General features: G+C 49.9%; 1 protein-coding gene across 1 annotated transcript in view; it reads right to left on the reverse strand.

Annotated features, from left to right (window-relative positions):
- Positions 1-11,454: 11,454 nt before the first annotated feature.
- The window catches only part of BLK (BLK proto-oncogene, Src family tyrosine kinase), a 45,878-nt gene continuing 39,446 nt past the window's right edge, over positions 11,455-17,886 (reverse strand). Inside the window, exons 11-13 of the mRNA XM_063153545.1 lie at positions 16,717-16,867; positions 13,828-13,959; positions 11,455-12,291 (exon numbers count right to left, since the gene is read on the reverse strand). Coding sequence (XP_063009615.1) covers positions 12,083-12,291; positions 13,828-13,959; positions 16,717-16,867 — 492 coding nt within the window. The 3' untranslated portion in view covers positions 11,455-12,082. The remainder of the gene's footprint in view (positions 12,292-13,827; positions 13,960-16,716; positions 16,868-17,886) is intronic.

Here is a 17,886-nt window from a genome sequence, read left to right on the forward strand (position 1 = left end):
CTTCTTCCTCTGAGCAAATTCCTGCACTTGGCATGTTTCAAGCCCAGTTTGCTTTAGATTTAGCAGTAAAATGCAGTTTCTGTTGACAAATGCCAGTGACTGTCTCTACTCCTTGGCCTTGCTTCGTTTTCAAATCAAAGAACAGCCTCAGCATCCTCCCTCATCCTCCCTTTTATTTCCCTCTTGGCAAAAAATAAAGGCGTATATTTTTCCTAGGATGCTGGTATCTCTGCCCAGAACATGCCATGACATTATTTTTAACTCTGTTTTCTCTTCCTTGCTTTTCTTTATGGAAGAGCCTCTTTTTTCCTTCATCTGCACCCACATCTGCTTTGCCCTTTCCTTCCCTTCCTCTCTGCTCCTGATAAAACACCTTGGTCCGATTCCAGCAAAATGCCAAATGTACTGTGCAGGGAGCTGGGCAGAAATGCCTCTGCTGATTAAATCACCCTTTTAAAATAGCCTGAGCTGTTCATGTCAACCCTGGTGCCAAACAATTTCTTGCCTACCCAAATCCCCTCAGCAGCAGCACATGAGTGGCAGCCAACCTCTCTTGCTCTTGGCTTGTGCTGAGAAAAGGCAGCTAAAAACCAGACAGATATGGAGATGTCTCCTGAAATAACAGGAGGAGGTGAAGGAGAAGGAGGAAACATTTCTGGGCAGACTGGACTTTGCATTTCACCCAAGTTCTGTTGTTTTCTTGCTGAGTGTGGACTGGGTGTTGTGTGAAGAGCCTTAGAGGGTTTGGACCTTTCCTTTCTAGATGGATGCACAGGGCAGGGAGGGTTTTGGGAGGTTCAGATTTCTCTTGGTGACCACCAAGGTCCTGTCACATAAAAAATAGATGTGTAAAGAATACAGAGAATATATAAAAGAAAAAAAAGGTAAATACTAAAAACGGCATTACTTTGTCTTTGAGATCTTGTGGCACTTCCTGGTGCTGAGTTTTCTTCTCAGGAACGTAGGGAATGGGATCTAAAAAATATCCCATGGGAACTTCTCAGCCTCCTGCTGGGGATATCCAGCACTTTCTGTTGAAGCAGGACGAAACATTTCTGAGCAGACCGGACTTTGCATTTCACCCAAATTCTGTTGTTTTCTTGCTGAGCGTGGGCCGGGTGTTGTGTGAAGAGCCTTAGAGGTCTGACTGTCACATGTGGGGTGTTTGTAGGTGGGTTTGGAGCTTTTCTCTGCTGGATGTACAGGGCAGGGAGGGATTTTGGGAGGCTCTTGGTGACCACCAAGTCCTGCCACCTACAAGGTCCTGCCACCAAGGTGCTGCTACACCCTGGAGCCACCAGCTCAGGGACCTGGACTGGAGCATCCTGTGCCCCAACTCCTGTAGGAATGAAGGGGGTAGGATAGTTGGGAAGGATGGAGATGAGAGATCTCTGAAGCCAGGTGGTGGAACTTGTGGTTTATTGCAAAGGGCCTGGGTGCAGGGGCCCTGTTGGGAGCTGCCAGACACAGCTCAGAGCAGGCCCGAGAGAAGTAAAGAGAGTGGGAAAGAGAGAGAAGCAAAGAGAGTGTAAAGAGGATGAGAGAGAGAGAGAATAAAAGAGGATAAGAGAGCAAGGAAGAGTAAAGAGAGCGAAGTTCGTGTAACAATACAATAAATCTTCTTCTGTGCTGAATATTCTAATTTTCACTAGCCAATCTAGTACAGGATACAAATCCTATAGCATTTACATACAGCCCATAAGAATCATTACATTACCATACTGTGTTACATTTTAAATCCTAAAAACTCCTCTTTGGGCCCCTTCTGCTGAGCTAGTAGGGTCTGCTCTGCCCCTTGGACCTGTCTGCAAGCAGAGGGTGTTGTTCCACCAAAAAGGGATTACATTCAGCCAGCCACACCATTGTTTCCCAGGTGTTCAGCAACTAAGGTATCTCAAAGCTTGCTTTCATTTCAATTTCACTTATAGTTTCTATATTCTCAAAATCTTTTGCCAGGTATTCATATTTAAGCTTTCCTGTTTAATCTTCCCCAACAAATATAAATAATGGAAATAACATAAATAATATAAATAACATAAAGCTTCCCTGTTTCATCTCCCCCACCAAACCCCGTTATTCCCCACTGCTCTGCCAGCACAGCCCTTCCTGTTCCCAGCAGGAGTCAAGGCCTCGGTGGCAGCAGAGCCTGACGCAGGCGCTCCCCCGTGACGCCTCCACTGCTGCTGGGGACAGAACATTCCCCAGGGAGGCCGGGGGGACAGGCACAGATGTGCAGGGATGTCACCTTGAGCGGCTCCACGGCCAGCAGGGATGTGGCAGGGTTGTTTTGCCGTCCTGCTCCAAGCAAGAGGAGGAGGAGGAGTGCGGCTGGCGGCAGGGATTTCATGGGAGATTGTGTTGGAAGTAGCCAGCACAGCTGGGCTCTGTCCTGTGGCCTTCACCTGTTGCTTTACCCGGGGAAGAGGAGAGATGTGGCTGTAGAGCTCTTTGGTTTCTCCTGCTTTCATATTTTGTTTTATCCCCAGGTGGAAGGGCCCTCTGGTCCTGCAGCATGGGTTGGGTCCATCCTGTTAAGCTCTCTTCATCTTCAGAAAAGGATGGCCAGGCTTACAATGATTACTGGGAATGCTCACAATGATTATTGGGAATTTGGGAATGGTGTCTGGCTCATAAAAACACCAAAACTGTGTCTGGGACTCACCTTGATCTGTGCTACCCAGGCCAAGGCAGACCTGTGCCAGACTAAGCAGGATGGAGAGTTTGGAGATGGCGTTTCAAAGGGGTTTTTCCATGTTCCTAGGAGAGACAGAGAAATGGGGTCATCCCCTTTCCCTTCATCCATCTTTTTGGGCTCCTCCTGCTTCAAAGTGAACATTGCTTGGGCATTTCCCCTGCAATGAATTATCCCAATGTTCCCTCCTTTTGCATCCAAGTGGGACAAGGCCAAGAGAGCCCCTCTGAGTAAAACACAGCCCATCCCCAGGGCTCAGGCCTTCCTTACTTGTGTACAAGGAGCTGAGGGTGGGAAGCTGGAGAGGGGCTTAGGGCAAGACATGGAGGGACAGGACACAGGGAATGCTTCCCACTGCCAGAGGGCAGGGATGGATGGGATATTGGGAAGGAATTGTTCCCTGTGAGGGTGGTGAGGCCCTGGCACAGGGTGCCCAGAGAAGCTGTGGCTGCCCCTGGATCCCTGGAAGTGTCCAAGGCCAGGTTGGTTGCTTGGAGCACCCTGGGAATGGTGGAACAAGTTGATCTTTACGGTCCCTTCCAGCCCAAACCATTCAAGTATTCTGTGAAACAGGAGGTGAATTTAGATCACCAGCCTGCTGGGGGCTGCTTTTCTCCCAACAAATGGCTTTACATTTTCATGCCACACTTGGGGCTGGGAAGTTATTGGTCCATGCCAAAGGCTTTGCCGTGTTCCACTGTCCCACTCTTTTTAGCTCAAATCCATAAGAGACAAAGCAAGGCAATAATTTAGAAACAGCATTGGTGTTTCTGTAGCACCACACACCCAAACTGTGCACGCAGAGCACACACACACAAACCAGTGCTCTCACCCCTGCAGCCTTCCCTGAGTCCCCAGCCCACTGCATCCAACACTCAGCCACAGGCTGAGCCTCTCCCAGCAATTTTGGCTCCGAGCAGCCAAAGTGGCAGTGAGGAGAGGGCAGGGGGCTGAGGGGGAAGGGTGTAAATTGCTCGCGGAGGATGCTATCACGTCAAGCGCTCTGTTTACAAGCTGCTGCCAGGTTATTGAAGATCAGAGAGTCCCTGGCTCTAAACACAGCTACTCCTGGAGTGCAGCGTGTCGGGGCTGGTTGATACATGTCCCCTCAGTGCCCTTGGGGTGACCCTGGAGACCCTGGAGTTATCAGGGGGAAGCGACCGTGCGGTGGGGCTGGGGGACCACCTACGGTGCCAGGGGAGCTGTGGGGAGATGCTGCACAGCCCAGGGGCAGGAGATCTGCAGATACAGAGGGCTCCTGGCCCATGTAGAGACAGGGCTGGGAGCCTACAGGAGCATCTAAACACCTGGGATAAACATTTGCCAGCCCATGGATGGCAGATGTGGCTTTTTCCAGTGGGACCAGTTGAGTTGATTAACGTCCTCTGTGGTGTTGGCCCGTGGAGAGAGGTGGCTCTGTCCATCAGTGCTGGTGATTTCAGGCAAATTTGTGTTTATTGGTTGTGTCTGGGGTATTAAATTCAACCCAGCCAGGAATCTGAACATCTGCACTGCTTAATTCTTAACCTGTTCCTCACAGAAAGTATTAAAAACCCAAACAATCCCTGGGCATCAGACTGGAGACAGCATGCATCAAAAACAACTCCCAAAATATATTTTGGATCTGTCCACACTGTTTTGGAGATTGAGAGAGTTTAATAGCATGGACATGGCCAGGTAAGGCCTCAGGACCAGGGGAAAGAACTGGTGATTTTTTATTTACAATCACAGCTGTACTGAGTAGGTGTCAAAGTTTAAGGAACTGAAGGGTCAACACCAGCCAGAGCAGCCCTGGCAGTGTTTGTCCTGCCAAAGGAAGGCCCCTGAGATCCTTGTTTGAAGATGATAAAGTCTAGCGAAGGTGTCCCTGTCCAGGGAGGCTGGAACTGGATGATCTTTAGGATGTCTTCCAAACCATTCAGTGATTCTGTGATTTTATGAAAGTTAGTCAGATGCAGATGGGAGAGGCAAGGTGTGATATTAATTTCTGATCTCCTGGATGGGGCAGACCAGTTCTGGAGGTTTGATCTGGATAAGAAACCAGGGCTAAAGCCTCTCACATTCTGATCTCCTGGATGGGGCTCCAGTTGTTCTGGAGGTTTGATCTGGATAAGAAACCAGGGCTAAAGCCTCTCACATTCACCTGTTCAGAGCAGCTGAAGATCCCCCTGCCTGCCAGAGCACAATCCCCAGTCAAGGCTTGGAGGCTCCCTGTGGTTATGGAATCATTTAGGCTGGAAAAGCCCTCTGGGATCATCAAGTCCAACCATCTCTCAGCACTGCCAAGGCCACCACTCACCCTTGTCCCCAAGTGCCACATCCACATGGCTTTTCATCCCTCCAGGGATGGTGATCCAGCCACTGCCCTGGGCAGGCTGTTACCTCATTTCCAGCAGTGCCCTCATTCCCAGACATCAATTCCCAGACATCAATATGCTTTAAATTCCTTTTTCTGATCATGATCCTGAGCACCCCCAGCCCACGGCAGTGGCCTGACCACTGAAAACTCCCACCACCCTGCCACAGCTGCCTTTCCACTGTCTCCACCCTGTGGCTTCAGCCTGCCCTTGAGAGAAAAGAGGAAAGATAAGGTCAGAAAGAAGGTTCAGGTGAGGATGAGTTAAATATACACTTGAAAGGCTGAGGGGAATCTCCTGCAGAGATTCCTGGGGAGTCTCTCACAGAGACAATGATGTCTGGCTGTCACAATCAGGGAGACATCTGGCCTTTAGAGGATTGGTGGCTCCAGGGAGATGTTCCTTCCTCCTGCTTTGCTGGCAGAGACCTGTAGCTCAGGTTTAAGGCAAGAGGACAAACTGGCTACAAACCTTTTTTTGGTGACCATGAGGATAGCAAGGCCATCCTCAACTCCATGGGGAATCAGAGCTGGATCTCTCCATCCTCAGCTCCAAGGGGAGCCAGAGCTGGATCTCTCCATCCTCACCTCCAAGGGGAGCCAGAGCTGGATCTCCAGTTGCCAGCTCCCAGGATGGTGAGCAGGCCAGAGCAGCTGGCCTTCCCTTCTCTCCAACACTGGATAAACTGCTAACTTTAGCTGGGAGTGACCTTGGACGGATGGAGGGAGGAGGAAACCCTGCAGAAAGGAGGTCTGGAAGCAGCCTAGGAAAGGAGAACCCACGGCAGGTCACAGCCTGTCTGCAGTGGTGGGCAAACCCAAACGTCATGGGGAAGGGTGCAGCATGAGCCCTGGGAGAGCAGAACAAGGAAATCAGTGATTTAGAGATTTCCAAGCCAGGGATGGTGCTGTAACACCTGGCTCAGCCCCCTGAAGGATGAGAAATCCTCCAGAAACAGCCCCAGCAACCCAACACAAACCTCTCTGGGGCAGCCATGGAGTGACCAAGGAAAATGCTTCCCTTGAGCCCTGTTATCCCTGGAGGGTTTTCCTGGCTGCTGGTAGAAGTGGAATGCTGCCCTGAACAGCCAGTGGGGATGGAGAGGACTTTCCTTGGGCTGATTTTTGCATATTCTGTCTCTGCTTCCCACCAGGAACACATCTGTGCTCTCTGCCAGTCTGGCTGTGGCACACAGACCCAGCTTCTCCTTGGTCAGGGGTGCTCAGGGATGGCCACAGAAGCTTTTCAGAGCCAGTCTGGAGTGTCACTGCCCTTGGGGATGCTCTGAACCACGACTCCTCAGAGAAGCAAGCTGGGTGAATTCTCCCTTGGCTACTGAGCAGCCTGGCCAGGGAGGGGGCCCTAGTGGAAAAAGTGATCCTTGTTCCCTTTGGTGGAGCAGCCCAGAGCCCAGAGCCCAGCCTGGCAGGACACTGATGCCCTTGTTTGCTCTGCAGTGTTTGCCAGGGAATATTTACCCCGCTGTGTGTGGGTGGAGGTAAAACAGAGCAAGGTGAGGTCTCCTCACCACCTCCCTTCCCTGGCAGCCTCCATTTGCCAGCAAGGCAAGCTCCAGGCAGCCTGCCCTGCACAGAGCAGGTGAAGACACTTGGATCATCCCTTTATCCCCTTGGGAGAGATCCTGAGCCCCTGGAATGTGGCAGTGAGCTGTGGGTGAGCAGCCAGTGCTGTCCTGCTCCAAACAAGAGCCCAGCATGGGAAGGCATTGAGATAAAATCCCATTTCCCAGGAGGTGGGACAACGGCTTTAAGCAGAAGGAGGATAGATTTCAATTAGGAATTAGGAAGAAAGTCCTGTCTGTGAAGAAGCTGTGGCTGCCCCTGGATCCCTGGAAGTGTTCAAGGCCAGGCTGGACAGGGCTTGGAGCAACCTGGGATGGTGGGAGATGTCCCTGCCCATGGCAGGGGGTTGGATCAAGATTAACTTAAAGGTTCCCTCTATCCCAAAGCATTCTGTGATTCCATGGCTCTGTGACATGACTTTAATGCTGCTTTGCTCTTGTTTTACCCCAGCTGACCAAGCCCATCTCACAGCTCCAGGGTCCAGCTGCAGATGGAGTGTTTGCTGTGCTGATTCTTTCATTAGACACGAGAAAATCCACACTGCTGGGAGTGCTCGGGTTCTGAGGAAAGCTGGAGCTCACACCTTACCAGACAGACAGACAGCAGCAAAACCACCCAGTGCTGCAGCTCCCCACAGCCCTGCCCTCTCACTGATTTCCCTTTGCTCTCCTTCCTCTCTCCCCTCAGCACCTGCTGATTTTTCCACGCCAATCTCCCCTGCTGGCCCTGGCTTTGAGTTTCCAGATGCTCTCCCCACTTTGCCAAGGTGTCACAGGGCACAGCCATTGCTCAGGGAAGGTTTTGCATTGCAGCCAGAGCTATTTCTACATCTGCAAGGTGAAGAACTGAGAAATACCACAAAAACCTTCTCTCCAAAGCCTCAAACCACTTGTAAACAGGGTGTTAATGACAAGGAACTCAGCTCAAGACCAGACATTACCCACAGAGATGAAATTTCAGACAGAATATGGGGATGCAGTGACAGGACCAAGGCTGCAGAGGAAAGCAAAGACCAACAGTGAAGACCTGAATCTTTCAATGTGAGAATTGGAGATACCATTCCAGTGGCACCCAGGGAAGAAATACCAGGATGATCTTGGATATCATGCAGGATATACATAACTTGATAACATTTTTAATCCTTGTCTGGGCCATTCAGGGGTTCATACTCTGTCTGTGAAAAGGTATTTCACAATATATTTCACAGGTATATTGTGAAATATCTTTGCACAGCCCAACAATTTCTTCTTGGGCAGGTTGAATTTGAGAGCCTGGATCACTTTTACCACCTTTCTCCTGCTCCAAGACTCCCCTGTGAGCCTCTGGCTAGAGCTCACCCATGTGAAGAGGCATCAGGTTGGTATGGGGACAAAAGGGTTTTTCCAGAGCTTTCTGATGGCATTGGGGACATCCTGGGCTGGAGGTCACAGATGCTGCACCCCACTCCTCACCTGGGATTGTGGCTGCACCCCCTGATGTCCATGCTCAGGAGGGCAGGTCCTTTTCTGCCCAGCAGTGGTGGAGGAGCTGCAGGACCCATTTCCCAGTGGTTTTGGCGGGTGTTTTGTAAAACCATGGCTGCTCACTGAGCTCACACTCTCCCTCCATCCCCTGGAGAGGCTCAGCTTGGTGGCACAGCCCCAGTCTGCTCCCCAAAGCAAGGGAAGAGTTTCCAGTGGCTTCATGGAGCCAGATCTGCCCCAGGGAACAAATTCAACGTGATTGTTCAGCAGGAACAAAAAGGACCGTGGTGTCCAGTGCAGAGGAAGCTCAGCCCACAGCCTCTTGTTATGTTCACCCTGGGCTTGGCCACGTGCTGCAACTGGCCATAAAAATATCCATTTCCTTTCTAATTTGAGCCACAACACTTGACACTTTGGCCTTGGGCGATAATGCAATGTACAAGTGCTCAGCAGACACCCTGCAGCCCTTCTTCCTGCTTTGCTCCAGCACAAACCATCCACAGCATTCACTTCAATAAAATATTAACAGCCAAGGAGTCAAACAGCTTTCATCTGTATTTATTTCCTGACTATCATCTCATTAACAGGAATCTGCTAGTTCTGCATGGAGTTCCTGGTATCTGGTAGAGACCAAGCTGGAGTTCAAACAAGGGGAAAGACTTCTCCTTCAACTCCAATGAAGTTATTGAATAAATGGCTTGTTGTCCCCTGTGGTTTAAAAAGGGATTTTTTTAATTATAGCACGTGTGACTTGTCCCTTGGGAACCACAAAGGAACTGGACTGTCCCTGATTAATCTTAAATTGTTTTTAGGACTTACCAGCCTTGAGTTCACAGGGTTCAGCTTGGGAGGATGGAGATCTTTTCTACAGCCCAAGGTTTTCCACCCAGCTCCAGTGTGGTCCTAGAAGGATGCAGGTCTCCCATAGACCTCCATCCATCATCCCTATGGAAAAATCCCAGACACCTTAGGGTTTCTGCACTAGATCTAAAATTTCTGAGACTGGGTCATTTCAGCCTGTTCCCTTCTTTCTCAGTCTGGGAGATCATTTATTGTTATTAAATCCTCCTTTCCCCCTCAGGGGTACAGCTCCTTTTTCTCCCAGGCTCTTGTGCAACAGTGGCATGAACAATAATTCTGTGTCATGGCTTGGGCTTGGTTGGGTGCTTTTTCTGACACTCACGACATAGAATCATGGAATGGTTTAGGTTGGAAGGGATTTTAAGGATCATCTCATTCTAAGCCCCCTGCCATGGCCAGAGAAACCTTACACTATCCCAGGCTGCTCCAAGCCCCATCCAACCTGGCCTTGGACAATTCCAGGGATCCAGGGGCAGCCACAGCTTCTCTGGGCACCCTGTGCCAGGGCCTCCCCACCCTCATTCTAAAATCTTCCTTATATCTGGTCTAAATCCACCCTGTTTTAGTTTTGAAAAAATCACCTCTTGTTCCATCACAACAGATCCTGGTAAAAAGTCTGTCCCTATCTTTCTTACAAACCCCATTTGAATATTTTAAGTTCTAACGGAGATTTCCCTTTCCATCTCTGCTGTTTCTTTCTCATATCTTCCCTTTTCCACTGTGAAATGCACCCTCTACAGCTGGACTCAAAATCGACTTCATGGAGGAGAGAACAGCAGATGAAACTCCCTGGGGAGATGGTTCTGGAGCGTTCCCCCGTGCTCCAGCCTGGAGCTCACTCCTGTGCTCCTCACACCCCTCCCATGTGCCACCTGTGCCCTTTTCTTTGCCCTCCACTCCTCAGCCCAGTGAAACTCTTGACTGGAGCCCAGCCTGAAGCCTCTTTTGGGCATTCCCCTGGGTTGGAGATTCACCATAAACCAGGCAAATTGCATTTGAACCCTCCTGGGCTGGGTGTGGAGCGGCACCTGCCGTGCCCTTGCACCGGGAGCTTGTGCAGCGAAGGCTCAGCCAAGCGAGGAAGGGTTTTATTTCTGAAATATTTTTTTTTTTTTTTTCAGATGAGTTTTTACTTCCCAAGAGCCGCCCAGATTGGCTGGGAAGGAGGGACATCTCGTGGCCATACCACGAACATCTCTCCTCGGGCATCCTCGCATTCCCTCCCGGGGTACCACCTTAGCATCATCACCTCGCTCTGCCCAGGGAGTCCCTCGGCCTCTCCCTCCTCCTCCAGGGGCTCGGTCACACCCTGACACCTCAATAAAGAAATGTGAAATCCTCGTATCCAGTTTTTTATTACTGATTTGAGGCAGAGAGGGGCATCACCCAGCAGGTGGGGCCCAAGAAGGCGCGGACAGGACACCCGCGGCACAGAGGGGGTGCAGCATCACCAGCAGAGCGGGGCAGTGATTCTTCACCCCCACACCACCACCCTGACACCTCAATAAAGAAGTGGAAAATCCTCGTATCCACTTTTTTATTGCCGATTTGAGGCAGAGAGGGGCATCATCCAGCAGGTGTGACCCAAGGAGGTGCGGACAGGACACCCGCAGCACAGAGGGGGTGCAGCATCACCAGCAGAGCGGGGCAGTGATTCTTCACCCCCAAACAACCACCCTGACACATCAATAAAGAAGTGGAAAATCCTCATATCCACTTTTTTATTGCCGATTTGAGGCAGACAGGGGCATCACTCGGCCCAAAGAGGTGCGGACAGATCACGCTGTCAGCCCTGCCTGTGGCACGGAGGGAGTGCAGCATCACCAGCAGGGTGGGACAGGGATTCTTCACCCCCACACCACCACCCTGACACCTCAATAAAGAAGTGGAAAATCCTCATATCCAGTTTTTTATTACTGATTTGAGACAGAGAGGGGGCATCACCCAGCAGGTGGGGCCCAAGAAGGTGTGGACAGGACACCCACAGCACGGAGGGGGTGCAGCATCACCAGCAGAGCGGGGCAGTGATTCTTCACCCCCAAACCACCACCCTGACACATCAATAAAGAAGTGGAAAATCCTCATATCCACTTTTTTATTGCCGATTTGAGGCAGAGAGGGGCATCATCCAGCAGGTGTGACCCAAGGAGGTGCGGACAGGACACCTGCAGCACAGAGGGGGTGCAGCATCACCAGCAGAGCGGGGCAGTGATTCTTCACCCCCAAACAACCACCCTGACACATCAATAAAGAAGTGGAAAATCCTCATATCCACTTTTTTATTGCCGATTTGAGGCAGACAGGGGCATCACTCGGCCCAAAGAGGTGCGGACAGATCACGCTGTCAGCCCTGCCTGTGGCACGGAGGGAGTGCAGCATCACCAGCAGGGTGGGACAGGGATTCTTCACCCCCACACCACCACCCTGACACCTCAATAAAGAAGTGGAAAATCCTCATATCCAGTTTTTTATTACTGATTTGAGACAGAGAGGGGGCATCACCCAGCAGGTGGGGCCCAAGAAGGTGTGGACAGGACACCCACGGCACAGAGGGGGTGCAGCATCACCAGCAGAGCGGGGCAGTGATTCTTCACCCCCAAACCACCACCCTGACACATCAATAAAGAAGTGGAAAATCCTCATATCCACTTTTTTATTGCCGATTTGAGGCAGAGAGGGGCATCACCTGGACCAAGGAGGTGCAGACAGGAAACACTCTCAGCCCTGCCCGTGGCACAGAGGGGGTGCAGCATCACCAGCAGGGTGGGACAGTGATTCTTCACCCCCACAACACCACCGTGGCCACAGACCCCTCTTCCCAGTGCTGCAGCTGTGGGGTTGAGGGGCTTTTCTCTATTCAGGTGGGTCACAAAGGATTTTTCTGTCCTTCCTGCCAGAGGTGATGCCTGCCAGGTGCGCACAGCCCCGTGCCACCTCTCAGAGCCACCTCTTCAGTCTTTGCGACAGCCACAGAGCCGGCAGCATCCTCCTCCCTCATGTCTCTCCTCATTCCCCATCTCCATGCGTGGATGGGAGGAAGGGAAAGCCGAGCCACCGAGCCACCGAGCCACCAGCGGGTGGTGGCTGTCGTGCAGCGCTGTCCCCAGGGGCTGGCGGGGCTGTGGCTCACTGCTGAGGCTCGGGCTCGTACTGCTTCTCCGTGGAGGTGTAGAAATCCTCGAGCACCGACTGCAGGTACTCGAAGGTGGGGCGCTCCTCGGGGTTGCTGCGCCAGCACTTGAGGATGATGCTGTAGAGCTCCCCGGGACACGACTCCGGGCAGGGCATGCGGTAACCCCGCTCCAGGTTGCGGATCACCTCGGGGTTGGTCATTCCTATGGGGGGAAACACAGCCCAGCAGGAGTTATTCAGCACCCGGGACAGGGGGGAAGGTCAGTGCTGCCCGAAGGTCACACCCAGGTAGGGATGGAGGGGCTGAGGCGGTTCCTGAATCTGGAATTCCTGAATTCTGGAAACTTTTCCTCAGGGTTGTGCTTGCTCTCCATGCCTCTGTCCCCTCCCTGATTCCCCTCTCTGAGTTTGGCTTTGCACAGGGATAACTGAGGGAAGGAAAGCCAGCTTGAAGGAGCTCTTGTGACAAGAGGGACATTGAGGGGCTGGGGAGGGTCCAGGGAATGGAATGGAGCTGGGGAAGGGTCTGGAGCACCAGGAGGGGCTGAGGGAGCTGGGAAAAGGAGCCTGGAGAAAAGGATGCTCAGGAGGGACCTTGTGGCTCTGCACAGCTCCTGACAGGAGGGGACAGACAGGGGGGTTGGCTCTTCTCTCAGATAACAGGAAGAAATGGCCTCAGGTTGTACCAAGGGACATTTTGATCAGGTATTAAAAGCAATTTCTTCATGGAAAGGTTGTCCAGCCCTGACACAGCTGCCCAGGGCAGTGATGGAGTCCCCATCCCTGGAGGGATTTACCAGACGTGTAAATGTGGCACCTGGGGACATGGAGCAGGGGTGGCCTTGGCAGTACTGGGTTAATTCAATTTAGAGGCCTTTGGCAACATACACAATTCTGTGGTTCTGACAGACAGCTGGGTGCGTCTGGGCACACCTCAGTGAGTCCTCCAGGCCCAGAGCAGTGTGGGGTGCTTGGAAGTGCCTGGACACTCATCCTGCATTCCCAACACCTGTAACTGTACCTGATAAGGGATCCTGTACCCAGATAAGGGATCCTGTACCTGAATAAATAATCCTATACCTAGATAAAGGATCCCGTACTTGGATAAGGGATCCTGTACCCTGATAAGGAATCCCATACCTGGATAAGGAATCCTGTATCTGGATAAGGGATCCCATACCTGAATAAAGGATCCTGTGCCTGGATAAGGGATTCTGTACCTGGATAAATAATTCTGTACCTAGATAAGGGGTTCTGTACCATGATAAGGGGTCCTATACCTGGATAAAGTATCTTGTACCCTGAAAAGGAACCCTATACCTGGATAAGGGGTCCTGTATCTGGATAAATAATCCTGTACCTAGATAAGGGATCCTGTACCCTGATAGGGGAATCCTGTACCTGGATAAGGGATCCTATACCTGGATAAAGGATCCTGTACTTGGATAAGTGGTCCTGTACCTGAAAAAATAATCCTGTACCTAGATAAGGAATCCTGTACCTGGATAAGGGATCCTGTACCTAGATAAGGGATCTTGTACCCAGAAAAGGGATTCTGTACCTGGATAAGGGAATCCTAAACCTGGATAAATAATCCTGTATCTGGATAAGGGGTCCTGCTTGGAAAAATAATCCTGTACCCAGAAAAGGGATCCTGTACCCAGAAAAGGGGTCCTATACCTGGATAAATAATCCTGTACCTGGGTAAGGGATCCTGTACCCAGAAAAGGGATCTGTACCTGGATAGGGGATCCTGCCGAAGGTGATGATCTCTGTCAGGAGGATCCCGAATGACCACACGTCAGATTTGATGGTGAAAACCCCATAGTTAATGGCCTCTGGAGCTGTCCATTTGATGGGAAATTTGGCACCTGTCCCAAAGGAAACAAAGGGAAATAATTCCTGGAGTCAGAGCATCTCCCTTACCTGTCACAGGGATAAGAATTCCCCCAAACCAATCCCTGGTTCCTTTGGACTCTTGATTATCATTCTGTGGTTCTTCCTAAGAGAGGGGCTCCAGCATTTTAATTATCTGCACATCCTTCTCTGTATCTGCTCCATCCCAGAGCTGTATGGAATATTCAAAACCAATTTGGCAGATTTATTATGGGACAACAACAGCAAGATTTTATTCTGTATAAAATTTTTTTGGCTTTTGCCAAGAAAAATTGTACCAGATGATCCTTGAGGTCTCTTTCCAACCTGGTACTCTGTGATTCTGTGAAATCACTTATTAGAAGGGGTTGTTTTAGCAAAAGTGCATAAATATAGCAGCAACTATAAATTCCTCAGTCCTTAAATCTGCATAGCTTTACTAAAACCAAAATAAACACCTTTTTATTTTGTCCACCAAGTTCTTGCTTAATGCACTGTGGACAGCAATGACCATAAGGTTGCAATTTCAGTTTAGCTAAAAATAAACCCCCAAAAAACAACAACCAACAGCAAAACCACCTTGATAAGTGGGAACTGATCATGTTACACTGCAGAGGAAACCACATTTTTATTTATACACATCCTCCCAGGACTGGAAATCCAACTGCAGGGTGTGAAATAAGCACCTCAGTTGTTGCACATCACACTCTGAGTGACAAGGCTGGGAAATGCAATATATGAAGTGAGAATTGTTCAAAGCAGGTAGAGGAGAGGTGTTATTCCAGAGCAAAGCTAGCTGGAAAAATGCTGATGGGAGCTGCTTTCTGCTGGGAAAGCAGCTCCTTTGGTTATTAACAGAATTATATTGATTTCATCAAAGCTTCTCTTAAGGATAAAACTGCCTTAAAAATTTGCAGCAAAGTCAAAATTCTCCTTCATGGCAGTTCCCAAATTACATTTGGGATCTTTTACTACTCTGAAATAGTTCTGCATGTTGAAATGGGTATGATTTGTATCAAAAAGTATCTTGGGGACAGGAAATTGAAAGAAATGTTTCTTATCTTATTAAAAAACCCCAAAAAACTATTAAATTTCCTTTCCTTGGGGTATATTTTAAGGGGAGTTTTATCTCATCCCAACTCTAGAAGTGGACAGATTTCCAAAATTTGAAAATCTTCTGGTAAGTGCCACTTATGCCTGACTGAATTGTTTTATTTCAGTCACTTCTGCTGCTTTCCCTGATGCTCTGTGGGGTCCTTTTGCAATCTGAATGATTTGATCTCATGCCTGACCTCAGAGTCAGAGCTCAGTACAGGGATGATCTCAGAAGACTTTTCCAAACTAAAAGATTCCCTGATTTATTGTTTTCTATGTGGTCCCTCTGCTGTGGAAGGGACCTGATGTGGTCAGGGCTTGTTTTGCCTGGCACACCTGGAAGCTGCTGCCGGATCCAGATTTGTGGCTCCAGCTCTGTTATTTCCTTCCCTCTGAACTGAATCCCTGCAAAAACCTGGGCAGCAGCCTTCATTAGCAGAGGTGAAATTTCTCCTCTGGAAGGGCAGCAGGAATCCCCCAAACAGAACCAAAAGAGTTGTTTTCCATTTCCCCCTGCAGTTTTCAGTTGGTTTTATAGCCCCCAAGCCTTGCTGCCTCTCCCAGAACTGGACGTTTGGGTGTTTCTGTTTCTCCTGCCCTCTGCCTGATGCCAGCCTGGTATCCTGGCATTCCTGGGGATAGGATGCCAGAATCCAGGACATTCCTCTGGCTGCCCTGGAGGACTCAAGACCCTGGCAGGGGGCTCGGAGACCTTGGCACGGAGTCAAAGACACCTGTGCCTTTGATTTTAGCCCATGGAAGTAATTACCAACTCTGTGCGAGGAGTTACAAGCCACAATGGTTTGAGTAGAGTGATAGTGTTTTCATCAGAGTGAAAATGTAGAATTTTGGGGTTTTTTAGAATGGGGGTTCAGGAGGCAAGATGGAGAAATCTGGGTGTGTCCTGTCTTTCTCCTTCTTCTTCCTAGCGTCCATCTTCTGCTGTCACGGTCGCACTGTTGGATTGGTTTAGAGTAGAGATGAACTGTCTAACATAGGTGATAGGTATTTGTCAGAATCCAGGAAATCCCTCTGGCTGCCCTGGAGGACTCAAGACCCTGCCAAGGGGCTTAGAGACCTTGGACCCCTGTGCCTTTGATCTTGATCCATGAAAAAAACAATTACCACCTTATATGAAGAATTACAAGTCAACAAGAGTTTAAGTTGAACAATAGTTAGTTTGTCATGGGGTGAAAAATAGATCTTTGGGGTTTTTAGAAGGGGGGTTCAGGAGGCAAGATGGAGGAATCTGGGTGTGTCCCGTTTTTCTTCTTCTTCTTGGCCTCCATCTTCTGCTGTGATGTTGGCACTTTTGGACTGGTTTAGAGTAGAAGCTCACTGTCTAACATAGGTGATAGGTATTGGGAAGTAATTGTAAATATTGCACACGTAGTTTTTAGTATAAAAAGATAACACTCTCCCAAGGTGGTCAGGTGTGCCATGAACCAACCTGCTGGACAGATCTCAGCAGGTCAGAGAAAGAATGTATTAGATAAGAGCAAATAAATAACCTTGAGAACCAGAGCTGAGGAATTCTGCCTTCTTCTTTCTTGGGGCTGGGAAAAAGAGACTTTCCAACACCTCGGGGTCATCTCGACACCAGAGACCCCTTCAGCAGGAGGGTGGGAGATAAGGGCAGTGCTGGGAAGGACACCCACCTTCCTGTGCCAGGTACTCGTTCTCGATGAGCCTGGCCAGGCCGAAATCGGCGATTTTGCAGCAGAGCGTCTCCGACACGAGGATGTTGGCGGCCCTCAGGTCCCGGTGGATGAAGTTCATGCGCTCAATGTAGGCCATGCCCTCTGCCACCTGGGAGGGGAGGAAGAGCACACCTTCATCATCACCTCCCCATGGCATCTTGGGTGGTTTTTACCCACTTCTGCAAAGCACAGCATTTTTACGGGGTGGCTGTTGTCTCTCCGTGAGCATGGATGTGCCTACGTTGCTGATGGATGGATGGATGGATGGATGGATGGATGGATGGATGGATGGATGGATGGATGGATGGACGGACAGGTAGATCAGCAGACAGGCAAATAAATAGATATTGCACTCATACAGGTGCAGATATTCAGCTTTACCATCCTGAGCAGCCAATTGAAGCAGAACAGAAGCACCACTCTCTGTTTTGCCCTGAGTCGTGTCTGCAGCGAGAGCTGAAACCACATCACTGGATTCCCAGTTTCTGCCACAAGTCTCTCCTCTCCAGAGGGCATTTTAGTCATAAACATTGCATTCAATATGTGAATTTAAAAAAGGAAAAGAAAACCCACAAAAAAATCAAACTAGCAATTAATAGAATTATGGAATGGTTGGAAGGGACCTTAGGACCTTAAAGATCCTCTCATTCCAACTTCCTGCTATGGGCAGGGACACCTTCCACTATCCCAGGTTACTCGAAACCCCATCCAGCTTGGCCTTGGACACTTCCAAGGATCCAGGGGCAGCCACAGCTTCTCTGGGCACCCTGTGCCAGGGCCTCCCCACCCTCACAGGGAAGAATTTATTCCTAAAATCTAATTGAGGGACCCGGTGTGTGATGAGCCTCTATCAATGACAGCAGCAATATTTCATTGATGAGTGCTGGGGGTTGAAAAGGGAGATTGATAGAAGACAGAGGTTGCCAGGTTGAGTCTCAGATTTGGACTGGGCATTTATTGGGAAGGTGAGTGGACGTGTGCAGCCCCTGCCAGCGAGGGGTAGCAACCATTAAAGTTTTAAAGTGTCTGTGGGTGAGGGCAGAGCAATTTTCCACTCCATGCAGATTCACATGAGCCTCTGCACTCACATGTGGTTTCAAACAGGATACTCATACATACTTTCCAATG

The sequence above is a fragment of the Melospiza melodia genome, chromosome 3 (genome assembly GCF_035770615.1).
Source record: "Melospiza melodia melodia isolate bMelMel2 chromosome 3, bMelMel2.pri, whole genome shotgun sequence".
NCBI lineage: Eukaryota > Metazoa > Chordata > Aves > Passeriformes > Passerellidae > Melospiza > Melospiza melodia.